This window comes from Chiloscyllium punctatum, chromosome 46 (assembly GCF_047496795.1).
Source record: "Chiloscyllium punctatum isolate Juve2018m chromosome 46, sChiPun1.3, whole genome shotgun sequence".
Classification (NCBI taxonomy): Eukaryota; Metazoa; Chordata; class Chondrichthyes; order Orectolobiformes; family Hemiscylliidae; genus Chiloscyllium; species Chiloscyllium punctatum.
Window position 1 is genome coordinate 50,410,360 of NC_092784.1, and position 17,391 is coordinate 50,427,750.

General features: G+C 46.3%; 1 protein-coding gene across 7 annotated transcripts in view; it reads left to right on the forward strand.

The window, feature by feature from the left end:
* The window catches only part of camsap3 (calmodulin regulated spectrin-associated protein family, member 3), a 208,053-nt gene that overhangs the window by 54,897 nt on the left and 135,765 nt on the right, over positions 1-17,391 (forward strand). For all 7 annotated transcript variants that reach the window (XM_072564202.1, XM_072564203.1, XM_072564204.1 and 4 more), the window contains exon 2: positions 5,678-5,937. In XM_072564202.1, coding sequence (XP_072420303.1) covers positions 5,678-5,937 — 260 coding nt within the window. The remainder of the gene's footprint in view (positions 1-5,677; positions 5,938-17,391) is intronic.

Consider the following 17,391-nt stretch of genomic DNA (forward strand, 5'->3'; position numbering starts at 1 on the left):
ATAGGAGTGGATAGTCAGAGGTGAATTCCCCAGTGTGAAAAAGTCAGCAACAAAAGGGCACAGGTTCAAGGCGAGAGGGGGATGGTTTAGCGGGTGGAAGTGCGGGGAACTTTCTTCACCTAGAAGGTGGTGGGTGCCTGGAACACGGTTCCAGTGACGGTGGTGGAAGCAGGCACAATAGTCATGCTTAAGGTATATCTTGATAGACACGTGAACGGGAGGCAAACTGAGGGATGGAAACTGGGTAAGGGCAATAATTAGCAGCTCTCAATACAGATTAGGAATTGGTTCAGGCTTCATGTAATGTCAGTTTTTAACCCGGTTAAGATTTTTTCTTCTCTATTTCCTGTCCTGCTTTCGTTCAGGTATTGGGACCGGAATTCCATTTATAGGCAACAGGACAATTATTGGGAAATGTGTATGCGAATACAATTTAGTTAATCGTTTATGTCATTAATAATTGATGCTAGATCAATTGTTAGTTCTGGAACAGATTTTGTTTTGTTGGTTACCTCTGGGTAATATGGGGCTATGGTCAATACGTAGTGTTAAGTTGCTGATCAGCCATGATCCGGTAAAATGGTGGGATCAGCTTGAAGGGCTGAATGGTCTTCTCCTCCTCCTCACAGCAATTTGTTCAAGCTCTGATAGAAGTCTGATTTAAATGAGTGAGAAAATTCTATTGACAGTGGTGGCGCGCTGGTTCAGTGGTTAACACTGCTGCCTTACAGCGCCAGGGACCTGGGTTCAATTCCAGCCTCTGGCGACTGTGTAGAGTTTGTACATTCTCCCCGTGTCTGCATGGGTTTCCTCCCACAGTCCAAAGATGTGCAGGTTAGGATGAATTGGCCATAATAAATTGTCCATAGTGTTCAGGGATGTATAGGTTAGGTACATCAGTCAGAGGTAAATATAGGATAATAGGGTTGGGGAATAGGTCTGTATGGGTTACTTTTCGGAGGGTGAGTGTGGACTTGTTGGGCCGAAGGGCCTGCTTCCACACAGTAGGGATTCTATTCTGACCATCCTGTCTGGTGGTCAAGACATATATACAGCTTATTTATGCATAGCAAGATCCCACTGGATAATATTGTTGATTTGATTCAATGTTTATTGAGAATGATTGTCGAGAATCACTGCTGCTCCTTGTCTTTTCTTCCTGAACTCCTATGTATCCAATTGTAGGTGGTTATTGGTGTGAATAAACTTCAAGACCTCTGTCTCAACAGGAACCCAGTCTTTGTGGTGCATGCGCATCATATTGGCAGTGGGTAATTGTCTCAAGAAACCTTGTTGGATCATTTAAGTTTAATGTTGTGGTAGCTCAGAAACCCGACTGGTCAGAGTTTAAAATTGGGATTGCTGAATGTTTTTAGGGCTCTGGGTTTCCCTGAAGGTTGACAGACGTTCCATAAGGAGTTAGGTGGGACGGTTGTAGCACGTCTTAAGAGGAGGGAGTGCCTGTCAGATCGGTAGCTGATCATATAACTGCAGCTGGCCTTGTGTCCAAGTGTCTGACAGGACTGGGTTAACTCACTAATGGAGCAGCTTGTTTCTTTTATTCTGGAATGGCTTGTGGCAGTAGGCACTGGCGAGGGGTTGAATCAGCAAGGGAAATCTTCACAGCCGCAGCTGCTGGTAATCCCAGCCCCACCGAGATCTGAAGTGATAGCTAGCTGCTGTGAACGCTAACTGATTTCACAGCTTCCACCACTTTGGCCTTTCCCCAGGCAACTTTCTCCTTTGCTTCCCACCACCACCTCCCACCCCCAGGGGTGGGTGTTCCACATCATGGACGCTACACTATTCTGCCTGATTGCTTCTGTGTGTGTGTGTGTGTGTGTGTGTGTGTGTGTGTGTGTGTGTGAGAGAGACAGGGAGATAGAGAGAGCCCAATGACTGAGTCAGAAGGCTGACCTGCCCCCTGCCCCCTCCCCCTGCTGTAAAACAGTCTGCTCTCTGTTTGGAGGATCTGGATAGATTAGGGTTTGCCAAACCAGCTCAAAGAGAGGGAAATACCTTGAATTTCTCTCTCCACCTCCGTTCTCAAAATACTTTGCCACCAAATGTGAGGTGTAGTCAATGTTGAAGTGAAGGAAACATACAGCAGTTTGGCACACGGCAGGATTCCATGGCGTGTTATGATCAGCATCTGTTTGTCGTGAGGTTTATTTGGAGTGATGGTGATTGGATGGACATTTCTCTTTGGAACTTCTGGGCCCACTTGAGAGCAGAGTAGGGACTTGGGTTTCAAATCTTTTGGTCTTGTGTTTTTCTGGAGTACTACATACAGCTTTGATCCATTGTTTTACCCCCTTTTTTGGATAAGGATGCAGTTACACTCGAACCAGTTGAGAGAAGGCTCACTTGAGTCATTCCTGGTCTTTTCGATTTTCTTAACTATTTTCTTAACTATTCATTCAGCGGATGAGGGTGTCACTGGCCAGGCCCAGCATGTATTCCCTATCCCTAATTATCCAGAGGACAGTCAGAGTCAACCACATTACTGTGGGTCTGGAGTCACGTGTAGACCACTTAAGGATGGCAGTTTCCTTCTTTAAAGGACACTAGTGAACAGATGGGGTTTTCTGATAATTGGCAATGAATTCATGGTTGTCATTAGACTCTTAATTCCAGACTTTCTTACTGAACTGAAATTCCATCCGGGTCCCTAGAACATGACCTTGGTCTCTGGATTAATAATTTAGTGACCATGCCACTCGGCCATCGCCTCTCCTATGGGTCTGGGCCTATATCTGAGCACGCTCAGTCTGTAGCTGGGCAAGGGCTGAGCATGCTCAGTCTGTATCTGTCATAGTTGAGAAGGACTGAGAGCGCGATCCTATCAAGACAAGATCCTGAGGGGAATTGACAGCAACAATAGTTTGGGCGATCTCGCCTCATGGGAAAGACTACAATCTGGGAATACCATTCTAAAGTTAGGCAGTCTACACTTTCAGATGGAATTGAGGAGACTTTTTTTTAATTCTGAGGTGGATGGTTAGTGTGTGGAATTCTGTTCCTCAGCACTGGCGGCTGGGTCACACTGTGTTACTGCGTAGATCCCATTCTCGGCATGGGGTAGATGACTAAGGCAATTAGATGAAGTTGCACAAGGTATGAAGGTAGCCAACTCTCCTTCAGTTACACGCTGCGTTATGGAGTGTGTTTAGTCAGTCAGTTGTATGTATCCAAAGTGTAGTAACATCAATAAGCCCAGAACCCAGACTAGATACAGATCTGTGCTGTTACCACAGTGTAAATGGTGAGTGTTAATAACTTTCAAGACCTCTGACTCAATAAGAATCCAGACTTTGTGACTTGTGTAACATGGGGATATTGTACCAGCAGTGGAATTTGTCCTGATGAACTGCCAGGTCATTAAATTTATTCAGGGCAGCATTTGGATGTTGATGAAGCAGAGTGTCAGGGTTATAATGGGAGTAACAAGGGAGCTTGAGTCTAGGTGTGTCATGGTGTTGTGGAATGGTGGGGACCCAATGCGGAGAGCTGGAATCTCTGGCAGTGCTGTACTCCCTTAGTACTGCGCTGGTGGGTCAGTCTGGGTTACCTGCTTACGTTCCTGGAGTGGGACTTGAACCTGCAACCTTGGGGGTGAGGGTGCTGCCCATTGAGTGAAATGATTTTCCTTGTCTGCGTCAGTCTTGAGTCTTGTTAACTGGAGCCTCTCAGGCATGTCCTGTAGAATGGCGTAGCAAAGGAGGAGTCCATTCGGTCCGTTGTCTCTGTGTTAACCCCAGCAGGAGTATGTCATTCACCCCATTCTCCTCTTCCTCTCCCCCCTGTTGCTGTGTACGTATTGTGCTTCCATTTTTTAAATCGAAACTCCTTTCTAGAAAGTAATTGTGAAGCTGTTTCTGCCATCACCCTTTCAGCTAATGCATTGCAGATTGTTAAAGCTTGCTGAGTTTTATTTTTAAATTTGATTTTGCAACGCGCTCTCTTATGCCTCTATTAATGCTGTTCGATGATCATCTGAGGGAAGTGTTCCCTTTCAGTCATGGCCTACTGATCCGTGAGCACGTTAAGTCTGATCTCTGTCTGTGTGTGTGTGTCTGTGTCTCTCTCTCTTCCCCCTTTGTGTCTCTCGCTCGCTCTCTCTCACCTCTGTGTCTGTGTGTCTCTCTCTCTCTCCCTGTGTGTGTCGCTCTCTGTGTGTGTGTGTCTCTCTCTCTCTCTCTTTCTCTTTCACCTGTCTCCCAACCCCCCACCCTTGTTTGTGCTCTCCTTTTAAACCGAGCAATGCCTTATGCTTTGCCAGGTTAATCTTTGCTGCGATTGACATCTGATCTCACACCACCTTGACTGTTGGTCAACCATTCTGGCATTCGTTCCTCGCTAGCCTGGCACTTGGAAGGACATGTATTTCTATAGCGCTTATCCTGTTTCCCGCAATGTTCCTGAGAGCTTCCCATTGGCTGTTGCTGTCGTTAAATGGTTTATGCACAGCATGATCCCACTTTTGGAAACTGAAGACCAGATTATGGTCTGACTGTAGCCTATTTCCTGCTCCCTGCTTATGTTTAGTAAGATAGTGAGGAGATAATCTCTCTCATTACTGGTTGAGCGACCAAGGTTGACAAGGACTAATTTTCCCTCTTGTATGCTTGAGATATTTAACAATTTGAGGTTTGCTGTGCATGTTCACTGGTCCCTTTAAGACCCACGAAGCTGTGAGCAGATCTTAAAGAGACTGCACAGGATGACAAACTGGCCATTGAAGCATTTCGAACTCCCCTTCCTGTTTCTCTTCAAATCGGGATTGAGAGTTCAGTTCATTTCATTCCATGTCTGCAAGCAAATGAGACTTGGGGGTTTTTAATTTTGATGTTACATTGTGAACACAGCCCAGTCCATCACCCGAGCCAATGTTCCATCCATTGACTCCATCTATATTTCCCGCTGCCTCAGACAGTATAATCAAAGACTACTCCCACCCTGGTTATAATCGCTTAGTCATTCGAGTCACCGCGATATACAGCATGGAAACAGACCCTTCGGTCCAACATGTCCATGCTGACCAGAAAGCCTCCAACCTCTTCTGTCAGACAGAGAATACAGACGTTTAAACGCACGTAACGATAGATCCAAGACCAGCTTCTTCTCTGCTTATTGTTAGACTTCTGAATGTGTATCTCAAATTTCAAATCTATTGTTGATCCTGCTTTTTACGCCCCACCTTTGTAGTCATAACATTATATTCCTCGCTCTATATGGTATGATCTGCCTGTGTTACACACAAAACAAAACTTGTCACTATACCTAGGTTACCTGTGACGATCATAAATCGAATCAAATTTGAAAGAGAACACCTCTGACAGTGCTCTGCACTGGCTTGGTCCTGGATGAGTCTGTTAGCTGAGTTTATACGACCAAGTCACTGGTGAGACTTGATCCCATTAAGTTGTAACTCCGGAGGGGAGTGTGCTCCCCTCTCTACCTCAGCTGACATACACTCGCGCGCACCCCTCCCCCCTCCCTCAGTAGGCATCCAAGTCCACCAATTGGGTTCTTATTTTGGGGGGGTTGTGGTGTGGTTGGAGAGAGAGGCCACAAGTTTTAAATGAAACATACTGTTGGAAAAAAGGATCTGAGAATGGGAAATCGAGGGGTTTACATCTAATTTATTTTTTTTTGTTTGTCTCGTTCTTTCCAGAGAATGTTCCGGATGAGCTGAGGGAGCCGTTTTACACAGACCAATATGACCAGGAGCACATCAAACCGCCGGTCATCCGTCTGCTGCTTTCCTCGGACATCTACTGCCGGGTCTGTGGCCAGATCATACCGCATGATGAGGCCAGCCCACCTCAGGACAACATGGCTGTCCTACAGGCTCTGTCACGGAAAGGACTCCAGGTGAAGGACCAGGAGGCGGTGGTGACTGAGCCTGACCTCCGCAAGAAACCCATCAAAATGGTGAGCTTCAACGGGGTGGATTTGAGCCCAGCTTGCGCCTCCCTCAGGTCAGAGTTGCGTGTTGCATTTGGGCACACTGAATTCACCATGGTCCTGTCAAAGCCATTGGTACATGGGGAGGCAGCGGTAATGTCACTGGGCTGTGGTAATCCAGAACGATTGAGGTTCATGGAACGGTGTGTGGACCCAGGGAGGCTGGTGGGATTTTGGATGTTAATTCTCTTCAGGTTGTAAGTTTGCTCGCTGAGCTGGAAGGTTTGCTCTCAGACATTTTGACACAATGCTCGGTAACATCCATCAGTGAGCCTCTGGTGAAGCGCTGGTGTTCTGTCACGCTTTCTGTTTATGTCACTTCTGTCTCTCGGGGGCAACGTGCATTATTTATATTAGTGTCTGGGATGTGTTTTGTGTCTCATTGGACAATGTGGAATTTGCAGAGGCCTGGAAATGATGTACAACTGGTTTGTGTTCCTGATGGAGACTAAGCTCGATGTCCATGGGAACAGATCCCAATTTGGGCATGCTAGTGGGATACATGGGGTGAACCATTGGAGAGGATGGGGAGGAGCAGAGCAGACCATTGGAGAGAGCGGAGAAGGGCAGAGCAGACCATTGGAGAGACCCGGGGGGGTGGGAGGGGGGTTTGTCAGGGCGGACCATTGGAGAAGGTGGGGGGGGAAATGGGGCGGACCAATGGAGAGGGTGGGGGGAGTGGACCATTGGAGAGGGTGGGGCCCCAGGCTGGACCACTGGAGATGACAGGGTGGATCAGGGCAGGGTAGACCATTGGTGAGGGCGCAGTGGAGTGGGGTGGGTGTCCATTGGAGAATGTATAATTGCCAGCTCTCTGTTTTGTTTAGCCAAGGCTGTGGATTTGAGCCTGTTGGGGGGAGCTGTGTCTGGTCAGTGGGTTCGGGAGTGTAGCCACAATGGGTCGGTCTCGAGGCTGTGGTGTGGAGGTGATTGTTGGTGAGCATGTCTGATAACAAGTCGAGCCACCTGGACTGGGAAAACGGTCAGAACATGTCGAAAAAGATGTTCAACTAAATCTTGGCGAGTTTCTGGTTTGTGCAGATGAGTAACTCGAATGTGCAGTTAACTTGTTTTCAAGTACATAATGATGAAGTGTGGAATTTGAGAGACCAGCTGTGTTGTGTGTAATAGAATTGAAGCAATTTTTGTCTTGTTTTAGCTTGTGTAGAAGGCAATTTGTTTCACACCATCGTTCAGCTAAAGACGTCTGCACCGATGGTACCAGACCCACCAGTAGCGGGTGCTTCTTGTTTGGGAATCCTGATCTCTAACCTGTGCATGTCCCTAACACCTGTCACTGTAGCATAGACACTAGGAGCCTGATCAAACGCAACCGGGTTGGAGAATCCTGAATCAGCGGAATTAGAGTTTATTGTCGTGAGTGCTCAAGTACAGGGATACGGGAGTACAGTGACAAGCTTACAATGTCACTGTACACGGTACGAAGGACCCGGGTACAAAATCTTAAGTAACATGTAGAAAAATTAAAGAAATACCGAGGAACCTTGATTATCCGAATATCAGATTATCCGGCAAGATTGCAAGGTCCCGATGCTTGGCTAAACTACGTTATCCGGCATTCGATTATCTGGAATTACTGAATGAAATACAGCTTGCCTGTGTTCTTTGGATAATCGAGGTTCCTCTGTCAGTGAAAAGTTGAAAGTTGCAGTTCTTGTTATTGTAAAGTAGTGAATAAAAAATCAAGTTAAAAGTTCCACATTACAGAAGAGAGGCGAACCTGGAGAGGACCTTGCATTGCCAAAGTGCCTTTCGTGACCTTTTCAATGTCCTGAGGTCCTTCCCATCCACAAAATAATTCCTTGCAATCCCACAAGCACAGAAATGAATTTAAGTATCACGTCACTTCTTTTGTGAGGGTGCTACCCAGTAGGTAATCTGGCCTTGGGAATGGTGATGGAGCGCCTGGGGTAATGCCCCCTGCTGTTTGACCGTGTGCCATAGGAGCTTTTCCATCTGGCGGAGGGTTGGAAGGAGTGGGGAGAAGTTGTTTGGGTTGAATCGTCTCTGATCTGAAGGCTGATACCTCTGTCAGTGCAGCCCTCCCTTATCCCTGCACAGGAACACTTGGCTGCATGAGCTCTGTCGAGTGAGCCTTCTGCTGTCCAGCTCCCCCACCACCACCACCACCCGCCCCCCCATCCCCCCACCAGTGCATGGTGGCTACTTTCAGATGAGATGCATGAAAACTCCTCTGTTCATAACACAGTGTCCATCACTGCTTTGAAGATGTTGCCAGGGTTGGAGGGTTTGAGCTAGAGGAAGAGGTTGAACAGGCTGGGGCTGTTTTCCCTGGAGCGTCTGAGGCTGAGGGGTGACCTTACAGAGGTTTATAAAATCATGAGGGGCATGGATAGGATAAATAGGCAAAGTCTTTTCCCTGAGGTGGGGGGAGTCCAGAACTAGTGGGCATAGGTTTAGGGTGAGAGGGGAAAGATATAAAAGAGACCTAAGGGGCAACGTTTTTACGCAGAGGGTGGTGTGTGTATGGAATGAGCTGCCAGAGGAAGTGGTGGAGGCTGGTACAATTGCAAGATTTAAGAGGCATTTGGATGGGTATATGAATAGGAAGGGTTTGGAGGGATATGGGCCGTGTGCTGGCAAATGGGACTAGATTGGGTTGGGATATCTGGTCTGCATGGACAAGTTGGACCGAAGGGTCTGTTTCTATGCTGTACGTCTCTATGACTCTGTAACCAATCCCTCGGCCAACACTTAAACTGATTTATCTGGTCACAGTCATAGAGTCATACAACACAGAAACAGACCCTTCAGTCCAACCAGTCCATGCCGACCATAGTCCCAAACTAGACTAGTCTCGCCTGCCTACTCCTGGCCCATATCCCTCTAAACCTTTCCCTGTTCATGAACTTAACCAAATATCTTTTCAAGGTTGTAACTACTCACATCCGCCACTTCCTCTGGAAGTTCATTTCATTCGTGTGTAAAAAAAAAAATTGCCCCTTGTGTTGTTTTTCACAGCTTTCTTCCCTTGCCTTGAACATATGCCCCTTTTGTTTGGAACTCCCCAACCCTCGGGGAAAACATCCTTGCTATTCTCCTCATCTGTGCCCTTCCTGATTTTCGAAACCTAAGGTTGTTCCCTCAGCCTTCTGCGCTCCAGTGAAAAAGGTCCCAGACTTTCCAGTCTATTTTTATATCTCAAACTCCGGTGGTCATCAGAACCTGCTCTGGGTAAACGGGATTTACTCCAGTTACTTTCTAATTCACCTGCTCAGGGATTCCATTGCCCACCTCTGGAGCAGGCAAGACTTGAACTTTGGCCTCCTGGTTTAGAGGTAGGGCTGCTACTTGCTGGCCACAGGAGCTCTAACCGTGTTTCTTGTGTTAGGTAGGACTTAAGTTAACTGCAAGGCACTTTGTGACGTTTTGTAGTTGTCTGAGTTGCTGTATGAACGCAAATCCTGACTCTCTCAGCGTAGAGTCCTAGAGCATGGAAACAGACCCTTTGGTCCATGCCGACCATAGTCCCAAACTAAACTATTCCCATCTGCCTGCTCCTGACCCATATCCCACCAAACCTTTGCTATTCATGGACTTATCCAAATGGGTTAGGGATATGTTGGATGTTGGTTTGGGGAAGTGACGTATCTATCCATCTGATGCTCTGGCAATATTTCTCTCCCTTTCAATTTATCCAACTCTTAGTTGTCACTTTTCTTCCAAATTCTATTTGTTCTCAGTCTGAACTGTAAAGATTCTCAAAAGGACAATTCACCTGGAATAGATTCAGGTCAAGGTTCAAATTTTTATCTACCAGATCAAAAATTTAATGGGACTTTTAATTCTGAACTCCTGAGCATTGCAGCTTTAAGAGGTGTTGCCAAATCTTCATTTGAAGGGAAAACAATAGTTAATAATTATAATTTCAGCCTCCAACCTTTCTAAGTTGTGGGACAAGTTATTTGAAGGTCAGGAAGTGGGGGTTGTTTTATGTTTAGCTCGGGACTGCAGGAGCACAGCCAGGAACTGTTCTGCTGGAATCAGCAATAAAACAAGCCATGGGGATCCATAATGATGTGGCACACTGAATTAAGCGAGTGTTGCATGACTGATTTTCCCCCCCCACCTCAAAATCAATTGTGCAAAGTCACCCAGATGAATCCAACCATTTTTCAACAATAATTGCAGTGTCGCAAGATGGGGAGGAGTGGATGAAAGATTTGCATTTATGTAGCACCTGTCACAACCTCAGGATGCCCCCACTGGGTGAAATGTCACCAAATGTGTCCATTGTTCTGGAGCTGTGAAATCTTTTGACATGGCACCACCCCTCAGGGTTTTGTCAAGTGACTGACTGACTCGCCCTGTTTGTTATCAGGTCGTTTCGAGCTGCTGGGTTTAATTTAGGTGGGTCTGCTTCTCAATCAAAGAAAATGTTCAGTGTGGTTTGAAGTCGAAAGTAAACATGGCTCCATACGTTTGCAGCTTTTCTTTTTCTCTTTTCTCTTTTTTTCTCTCCTTTTTTTTCTTGCCCTCTCCCCTCTGTTTTCTCTCCCCTCTCACTTTTTTTTCTCTCCCCTCTCTCTCTTTTTTTTTTCTCTCTCTCTCCCTTTTTTCTCTCTCTCTCTCCCCTTTTTTTTTGTTCCATGAGCCTAATTGGCAGATGGCATTCCTGGTGAGCAACCAGGGCTGGGCTTGCCAGCTCTCCCGAAGTGTCTGGGCATTGATTATTTTCATAGGTGACTTCCTCCTTGCCATCCCCACCAATATTTTCGAATCGGTTAATTAAAAGGTTCAAAGGGAAAAATTGATGCAATGGTGTGAGGGGGGGGAAAAGAAAGTCCGTGCAATTCTTTTAAAGAAAGTGCATTTTCTTTTCATGTTTTGCTTGCTGACGACAGTTAGATCATTGAGTACAGGAGTTGGGATGTCTTTTTACAACTGTACATGACGTTGGTGAGGCCACTTTTGGAGTACTGCGTGCTGTTCTGGTTATCCTGCGATAGAAAGGATGTTATTAAACCAGAACGAGTGCAGGAAAGATGTACAATTTGCTACCTGGGCTTGTAAGTTTGAATTATATGGAGAGGCTGGGACTTTATTCCCTTGAGTGGAGGAGACATAGAGCATATAGAGGTTTATAAACTCATGAGGCATAGATAAGGGTAGATATATCCATCTGCTTCCCCCCCCCCCCCCCCATTATGGGGGGGGGGCTTCTAAAACTGAGGGGATAGATACAAAAGGGTCCAGAGAGGCCATTTGTTTTCTCTGAGGGTGGAAAGTGATTAGAATGGGCTACCAGAGGTAGTGCTGGAGGGGGGTACAATTTTATCAGGTAAGAAAGGTGTGGGCAGGTACGTGGATGGGATAGGTATGGAGGGACGTGGGCCAAACGCAGGCAAACGGGATTGGTATAATTGTGAAAACTGGTCGGCATGGACAAGTTGGGCCAAATGGCCTCTTTCCAAGCTGTAGACCTGTGACTAGACAGCTGCATCATAACAAGGTGGGTGGGGTGGAAGTAGGAAATCTGTGGGTGCTTGAGTTAGGTGTCACCTTTTTGTTAGGTGACCTCCCCGCCCCCTGGCAGTGTCAGGCTCCTTCAGTACCACCCAGGCTGGCTCAGAGCGGGCAGAGGTTGCACCCTGTTTGGGTTTTGAAGTTGACCTGTGGCTGACCCTGACCCTGAGCGGGTAGAATGACAGTCAGGCAGAAAGTAAATTCAAACCGAAAGAGCCGCTGATGCTGGAAGTCAGGAACGTCTTCAGGAATTGCTGGAAAAGCTCAGCAGGTGTGAGGGACAGAGTTGATGTTTCGCGTCCAGTGACCCTTCCTATTCACCTCTCCCAAACCTGACCCTTATCCACTCTGTTGTCTGTCCAACTGTGTTTCTCTCTCTTGTTTGGCTCTGTCACTGCCTATTGTTTGCTCCTTACCCCACCCCCATCCCAATCTTCTGCAAAAAAAAAACAGCCTTTTCCCGGCTACCATCAGTTCTGAGGAAGGATCTGAAACATTAACTCTGATTTCTTCCCCACAGGTGCAGCCAGATCTGCTGAGTTTTTCCAAATTGTGCTCTCTCAGCGGATGCTGCCTGACCCGCTCTGATCTCCAGTATTTTTTGTTTCGGGTCTCAGTCCAGATACCACCATCCGCAGCAATTCGCTCCAACAGTTTCTGTTTTAGTTTCAGAAAGCAGATTCTTTTTTATATATGTGGGTTGCATCACACCAAGGGTTATGAGTGTGTTGTGACTTGATTAAAGCACTCGCTCATGTGTCCGCAGGTAAGCACTGGGCACGTTTGTCAGCTTGTAAAAAAACCTGGCAGAGTCCCTAAACGCTTGCTCCTGTTTGCACTGTGCAGCAGCGGGTCTGGTTTTTACACTGCACCCTTCTTGTGCCCAGTGAATGGCTTGTTCCCCAGCGCAGACACTTGGACAAAGCAGCCTGATTGCATGCACAGTTTAGCAAGGCCCCATTCTTAATCTGGACCAGTGATTGAACGCTGCCTGTGGGTCATTGGGTGACCTCCTGTAATGCTGGTAGAACAGTGCCATGGAATGTTCCCCCTGCCATTAGAACAAACACACATGGCCTTAGCTGGGATATCATGTTGGATGTTAATATGTCCAGTTCTGGTCTCTGTTATGGAAAGGACGTTATTAAACTGCAGAGGGTTCAGAAACGATTTACCAGGAAGTTGCTGGGAATGCAAGGCTTGAGTTATAAGGAGAGGCTGGGTGTTTTTTTTCATTGGTGCATTGGAGGGAGAGGGATGACTTTTTAGAGGTTTGTCAAATCATGATGGGTACAGATGGCAGGGGTCTTTCCCCTAGGATGGGGGTTTGGGAGTTGAGACATCATATATTGAGGTTGTACAGGATATTGGTGAGCTCTCTTCTGGAGTACTGTGTCCACTTCTGGTCACCCTGTTATAGGAAGGATATTATTAAACTGGAGAGGGTTCAGAAGAGATTTACCAGGATGTTACCAGGAAGGGAGGGTTTTGAGGTGTAAAGAGAGACTGGATAGACTGGTTTGGAGATATCCGTGTTGGACTGGGATGTACAAAGTTAAAAATCTCACAACACCAGGTTATAGTCCAACAGGTTTAATTGGAAGCACAAGCTTTCAGCGCACTGCTCCTTCATCAGGTGCTCCACCTGATAGAGGCAGCACTCTGAAAGTTAGTGTTTCCAAATAAACCTGCTATTGCGTGATGTTTAACTGGATAGACTGGGACTTTTTTTCACTAGAGCGCAGGAGGCTGAGGGGTGACCTTATTGAAGTTTATAAAATCAGGATAAGGGGAGTAGCAAGGGTGGGGGGTTTCAAGACTTGGGGGTGTTCGTTTTTAAGGCAAGAGGAGAAAAATTTAAAAAGGGCATGGGCAAATTTTTTTTAACATAACATGGCTAGTGTGTGGAATGAACTCCCTGACGGTGTGGTGGATGAGGGTAGAGTTATAAGACCATAAGACACAGGAGTGGAAGTAAGGCCATTCGGCCCATCGAGTCCACTCCGCCATTCGATCATGGCTGCTGGGCACTTCAACTCCACTTACCCGCATTCTCCCCGTAGCCCTTAATTCCCCGAGACAACAAGAATCTATCAATCTCTGTCTTGAAGACATTTATCACATTTGGATAAGTACATGAATAGGAAAGGTTTGGAGGGATATGGGCCAGGACCAGGCAGGTGGGACTAGTTTAGTTTATGGTCAGCATGGACTGGTTGGGCCGAAGGGTCTGTTTCCCTGCTGTCTGACTTAATCTCCTTTGAAAAGGTGCTACCTCCAACAGTGCAGAACCCACGCAGTAGTTCATTGAAGTGTAGGCACCAACTGAGTTCCGGACTGGGCCAGTGAAGCATTGCAAACCTCCCAGGCAAGTGTTTCCAATCGTAAACATTGGAAACTGAATCCCGGATCTAAGGGTTTGAGCTGATTGGGTGTTAAGAGCTGTTTGGAATGGAACCAGTTCTCAAGATGCCTGACCCTGCCAAAATAAACCGAAAGTTACACGGGATCTTTCTTTCGCAAAGGAGCTCGTTGTGACTTGGTGTTGTTTTCCGACTTGCTGCTGGCTGTTTCCCGTCTGATGTGGAACAAAGGAGAGTGTTCAAACCTGGAGCCTGCAGGGAGGGTGGGGGTGGGTCCCTCATTGCAAATGTGCCCTGGTACCATTTGGCAACCCCCTCACTTTGCTGACTGGCATAGTGCCCGATCACACACACACAGCGTGAGGGGAGGTGGGACTGAGAATCAGTGCATTATAAATCCGATTTGGAATATCTCCCTTCTGTGTTTTTGTCTGGAAGTTCAAGTCCTGCTGGAAAGGAATGATTCCTTTTCTGATATTGAAATTAGGTTTGGTTGTCACATGTACTGTAGTACGGGGATACAGTGACAAGTGTAAAATGTCCCCACTCCCAGCACCACCTTGGGTACAAAGGTACCTTGGCACAAAGTCTTAGGTACACAGAAGAAAAGTGAAGAAATAAAGTTAAAAGTTCAACATTACAATCTTCCTTAAATACTTGGACATTCTATCCACGTACTCCCCCACAACGGTTCATACTCTCTCAATCTCTTCACTGAAGGTAAAGAGATTCAAGTCAGAAAAAAAAAATAGCCATGAAGGAATTTAAATAAAGGAAAAGCAGGCAGAGCTGACCCTATCGATTGTAAGAGATCTGAAGGTGTTGGTGGCACAGAACCTGCTGCTTTTAAAAAGAAATTGTCAAAGCTTTCCATCCAGACACTTGAGAAGAACTGATATGTAGTTCTGTGGATTATGGGTGTCGTTGACGGGCCTATCATTGGTTGTCATTGTCATTAGCCTTGAGCTGAGTTGGGGCAGTTAGGAGTCACCCACATTCTGTGGGTCTGGAGTCACGTGTCGACTGGGTAAGGACGGCAGAATTCCCTTGAGGAACAGACATTTGTGAACCAGATGAGATTTTTGCAACGATCGACAGTGGCGAGTGGATAATATGAGATTGGCTTTCACTTAGACTCATAGAGTCATAGAGATGTACAGCATGGAAGCAGATCCTTCGGTCCAACCCGTCCATGCCGACCAGATATCCCAACCCAATCTAGTCCCACCTGCCAGCACCCGGCCCATATCCCTCCAAACCCTTCCTATTCATATACCTATCCAAATGCCTCTTAAATGTTGCAATTGTACCAGCCTCCACCACTTCCTCTGGCAGCTCATTCCATACACGTACCACCCTCTGTGTGAAAAAGTTGCACCTTAGGTCTCTTTTATATCTTTCCCCTCTCACCCTGAACCTATGCCCTCTAGTTCTGGACTCCCCACCCCAGGGAAAAGACTTTATCTATTTATCCTATCCATGCCCCTCATAATTTTGTAAACCTCTATAAAGTCACCCCTCAGCCTCAGACGCTCCAGGGAAATAGCCCCAGCCTGTTCAGCCTCTCCTTATAGCTCAAATCCTCCAATCCCGGCAACATCCTTGTAAATCTTTTCTGAACCCTTTCAAGTTTCACAACATCTTTCCGATAGGAAGGAGACCAAAATTGCACGCAATATTCCAACAGTAGCCGAACCAATGTCCTGTACAGCCGCAACATGACCTCCCAACCCCTGTATCCAGTACTCTGACCAATAAACGAAAGCATACTAAATGCTGCCTTCACTATCCTATCTACCTGCGACTCCACTTTCAAGGAGATATGAACCTGCCACTCCGAGATCTCTTTGTTCAGCAAAACTCCCTCGGACCTTACCATTAAGTGTATAAGTTTTGCTAAGATTTGCTTTCCCTAAATGCAGTACCTTGCATTTATCCGAATTAAACTCCATCTGCCACTTCTCAGCCCATTGGCCCATCTGGTCCAGATCCTGTTGTAATCTGAGGTAACCCTCTTTGCTGTCCACTACACCTCCAATTTTGGTGTCATCTGCAAACTTACTAACTGTACCTCTCATACTCGCATCCAAATCATTTATGTAAATGACAAAAAGTAGAGGACCCAGCACCGATCCTTGTGGCACTCCACTGGTCACAGGCCTCCAGTCTGAAAAACAACCCTCCACCACCACCCTCTGTCTTCTACCTTTGAGCCAGTTCTGTATCCAAATGGCTAGTTCTCCCTGTATTCCATGAGGTCTAACCTTGCTAATCAGTCTCCCATGGGGAACCTTGTCAAACGCCTTACTGAAGTCCATATAGATCACATCTACTGCTCTGTCCTCATCAATCTTCTTTGTTACTTCTTCAAAAAACTCAATCAAGTTTATGAGACATGATTTCCCACACACAAAGCCATGTTGACTATCCCTAATCAGTCCTTGCCTTTCCAAATACATGTACATCCTGTCCCTCAGGATTCCCTCCAACAACTTGCCCACCACCGAGGTCAGGCTCACTGGTCTATAGTTCCCTGGCTTGTCTTTACCGTCCTTCTTAAACAGTGGCAGCACGTTTGCCAACCTCTGCTCTTCCGGCACCTCCCCTGTGTGATTATCGATGATACAAATATCTCAGCAAGAGGCCCAGCAATCACTTCTCTAGCTTCCCACAGTGTTCTCGGGTACACCTGATCAGGTCCTGGGGATTTATCCACCTTTAACCGTTTCAAGTCATCCAGCACTTCCTCCTCTGTAATCTGGACATTTTGCAAGATGTCACCATTTATTTCCATACAGTCTATATCTTCCATTTTCTTTTCCACAGTAAATACTGATGCAAAACACTCGTTTAGTATCTCCCCCATTTTCTGTGGCTCCACACAAAGGCTGCCTTGCTGATCTTTGAGGGGCCCTATTCTCTCCCTAGTTTCCCTTTTGTCCTTAATATATTTGGAAAACTCTTTGGATTCTCCTTAATTCTATTTGCCAAAACTATCTCCTGTCCCCTTTTTGCCCTCCTGCTTAAGTATACTCCTACTTCCTTTATACTCTTCTAAGGATTCACTTGATCTATCCTGTCTGTACCTGACATATGCTTCCTTCTTTTTCTGAACCAAACCCTCAATTTCTTTAGTCATCCAGCATTCCCTGTACCGACTAGCCTTCCCTTTCACCCTGACAGGAATATACTTTCTCTGGATTCTTGTTATCTCATTTCTGAAGGCTTCCCACTTTGCAGCCGTCCTTTTACCTGCAAACATCTGCTTCCAATCAACTTTTGAAAGTTCTTGCCTAATACCATCAAAATTGGCCTTTCTCCAATTTAGAACTTCAGCTTTTAGATCAGGTCTATCCTTTTCCAGCACTATTTTAAAACGAATAGAATTATGGTCACTGGCCCCAGAGTGCACTTATATATCTCTTTCCTGTGGAATTGACAATTCACCGTTGGCTCTGATGGGACTTGAGCCCAGAATATTGGCCTGTGCTCTAGATTATGACAACGCAGTGACATACCATTGACTCCCAATTGGAAAAGGAAACAACAT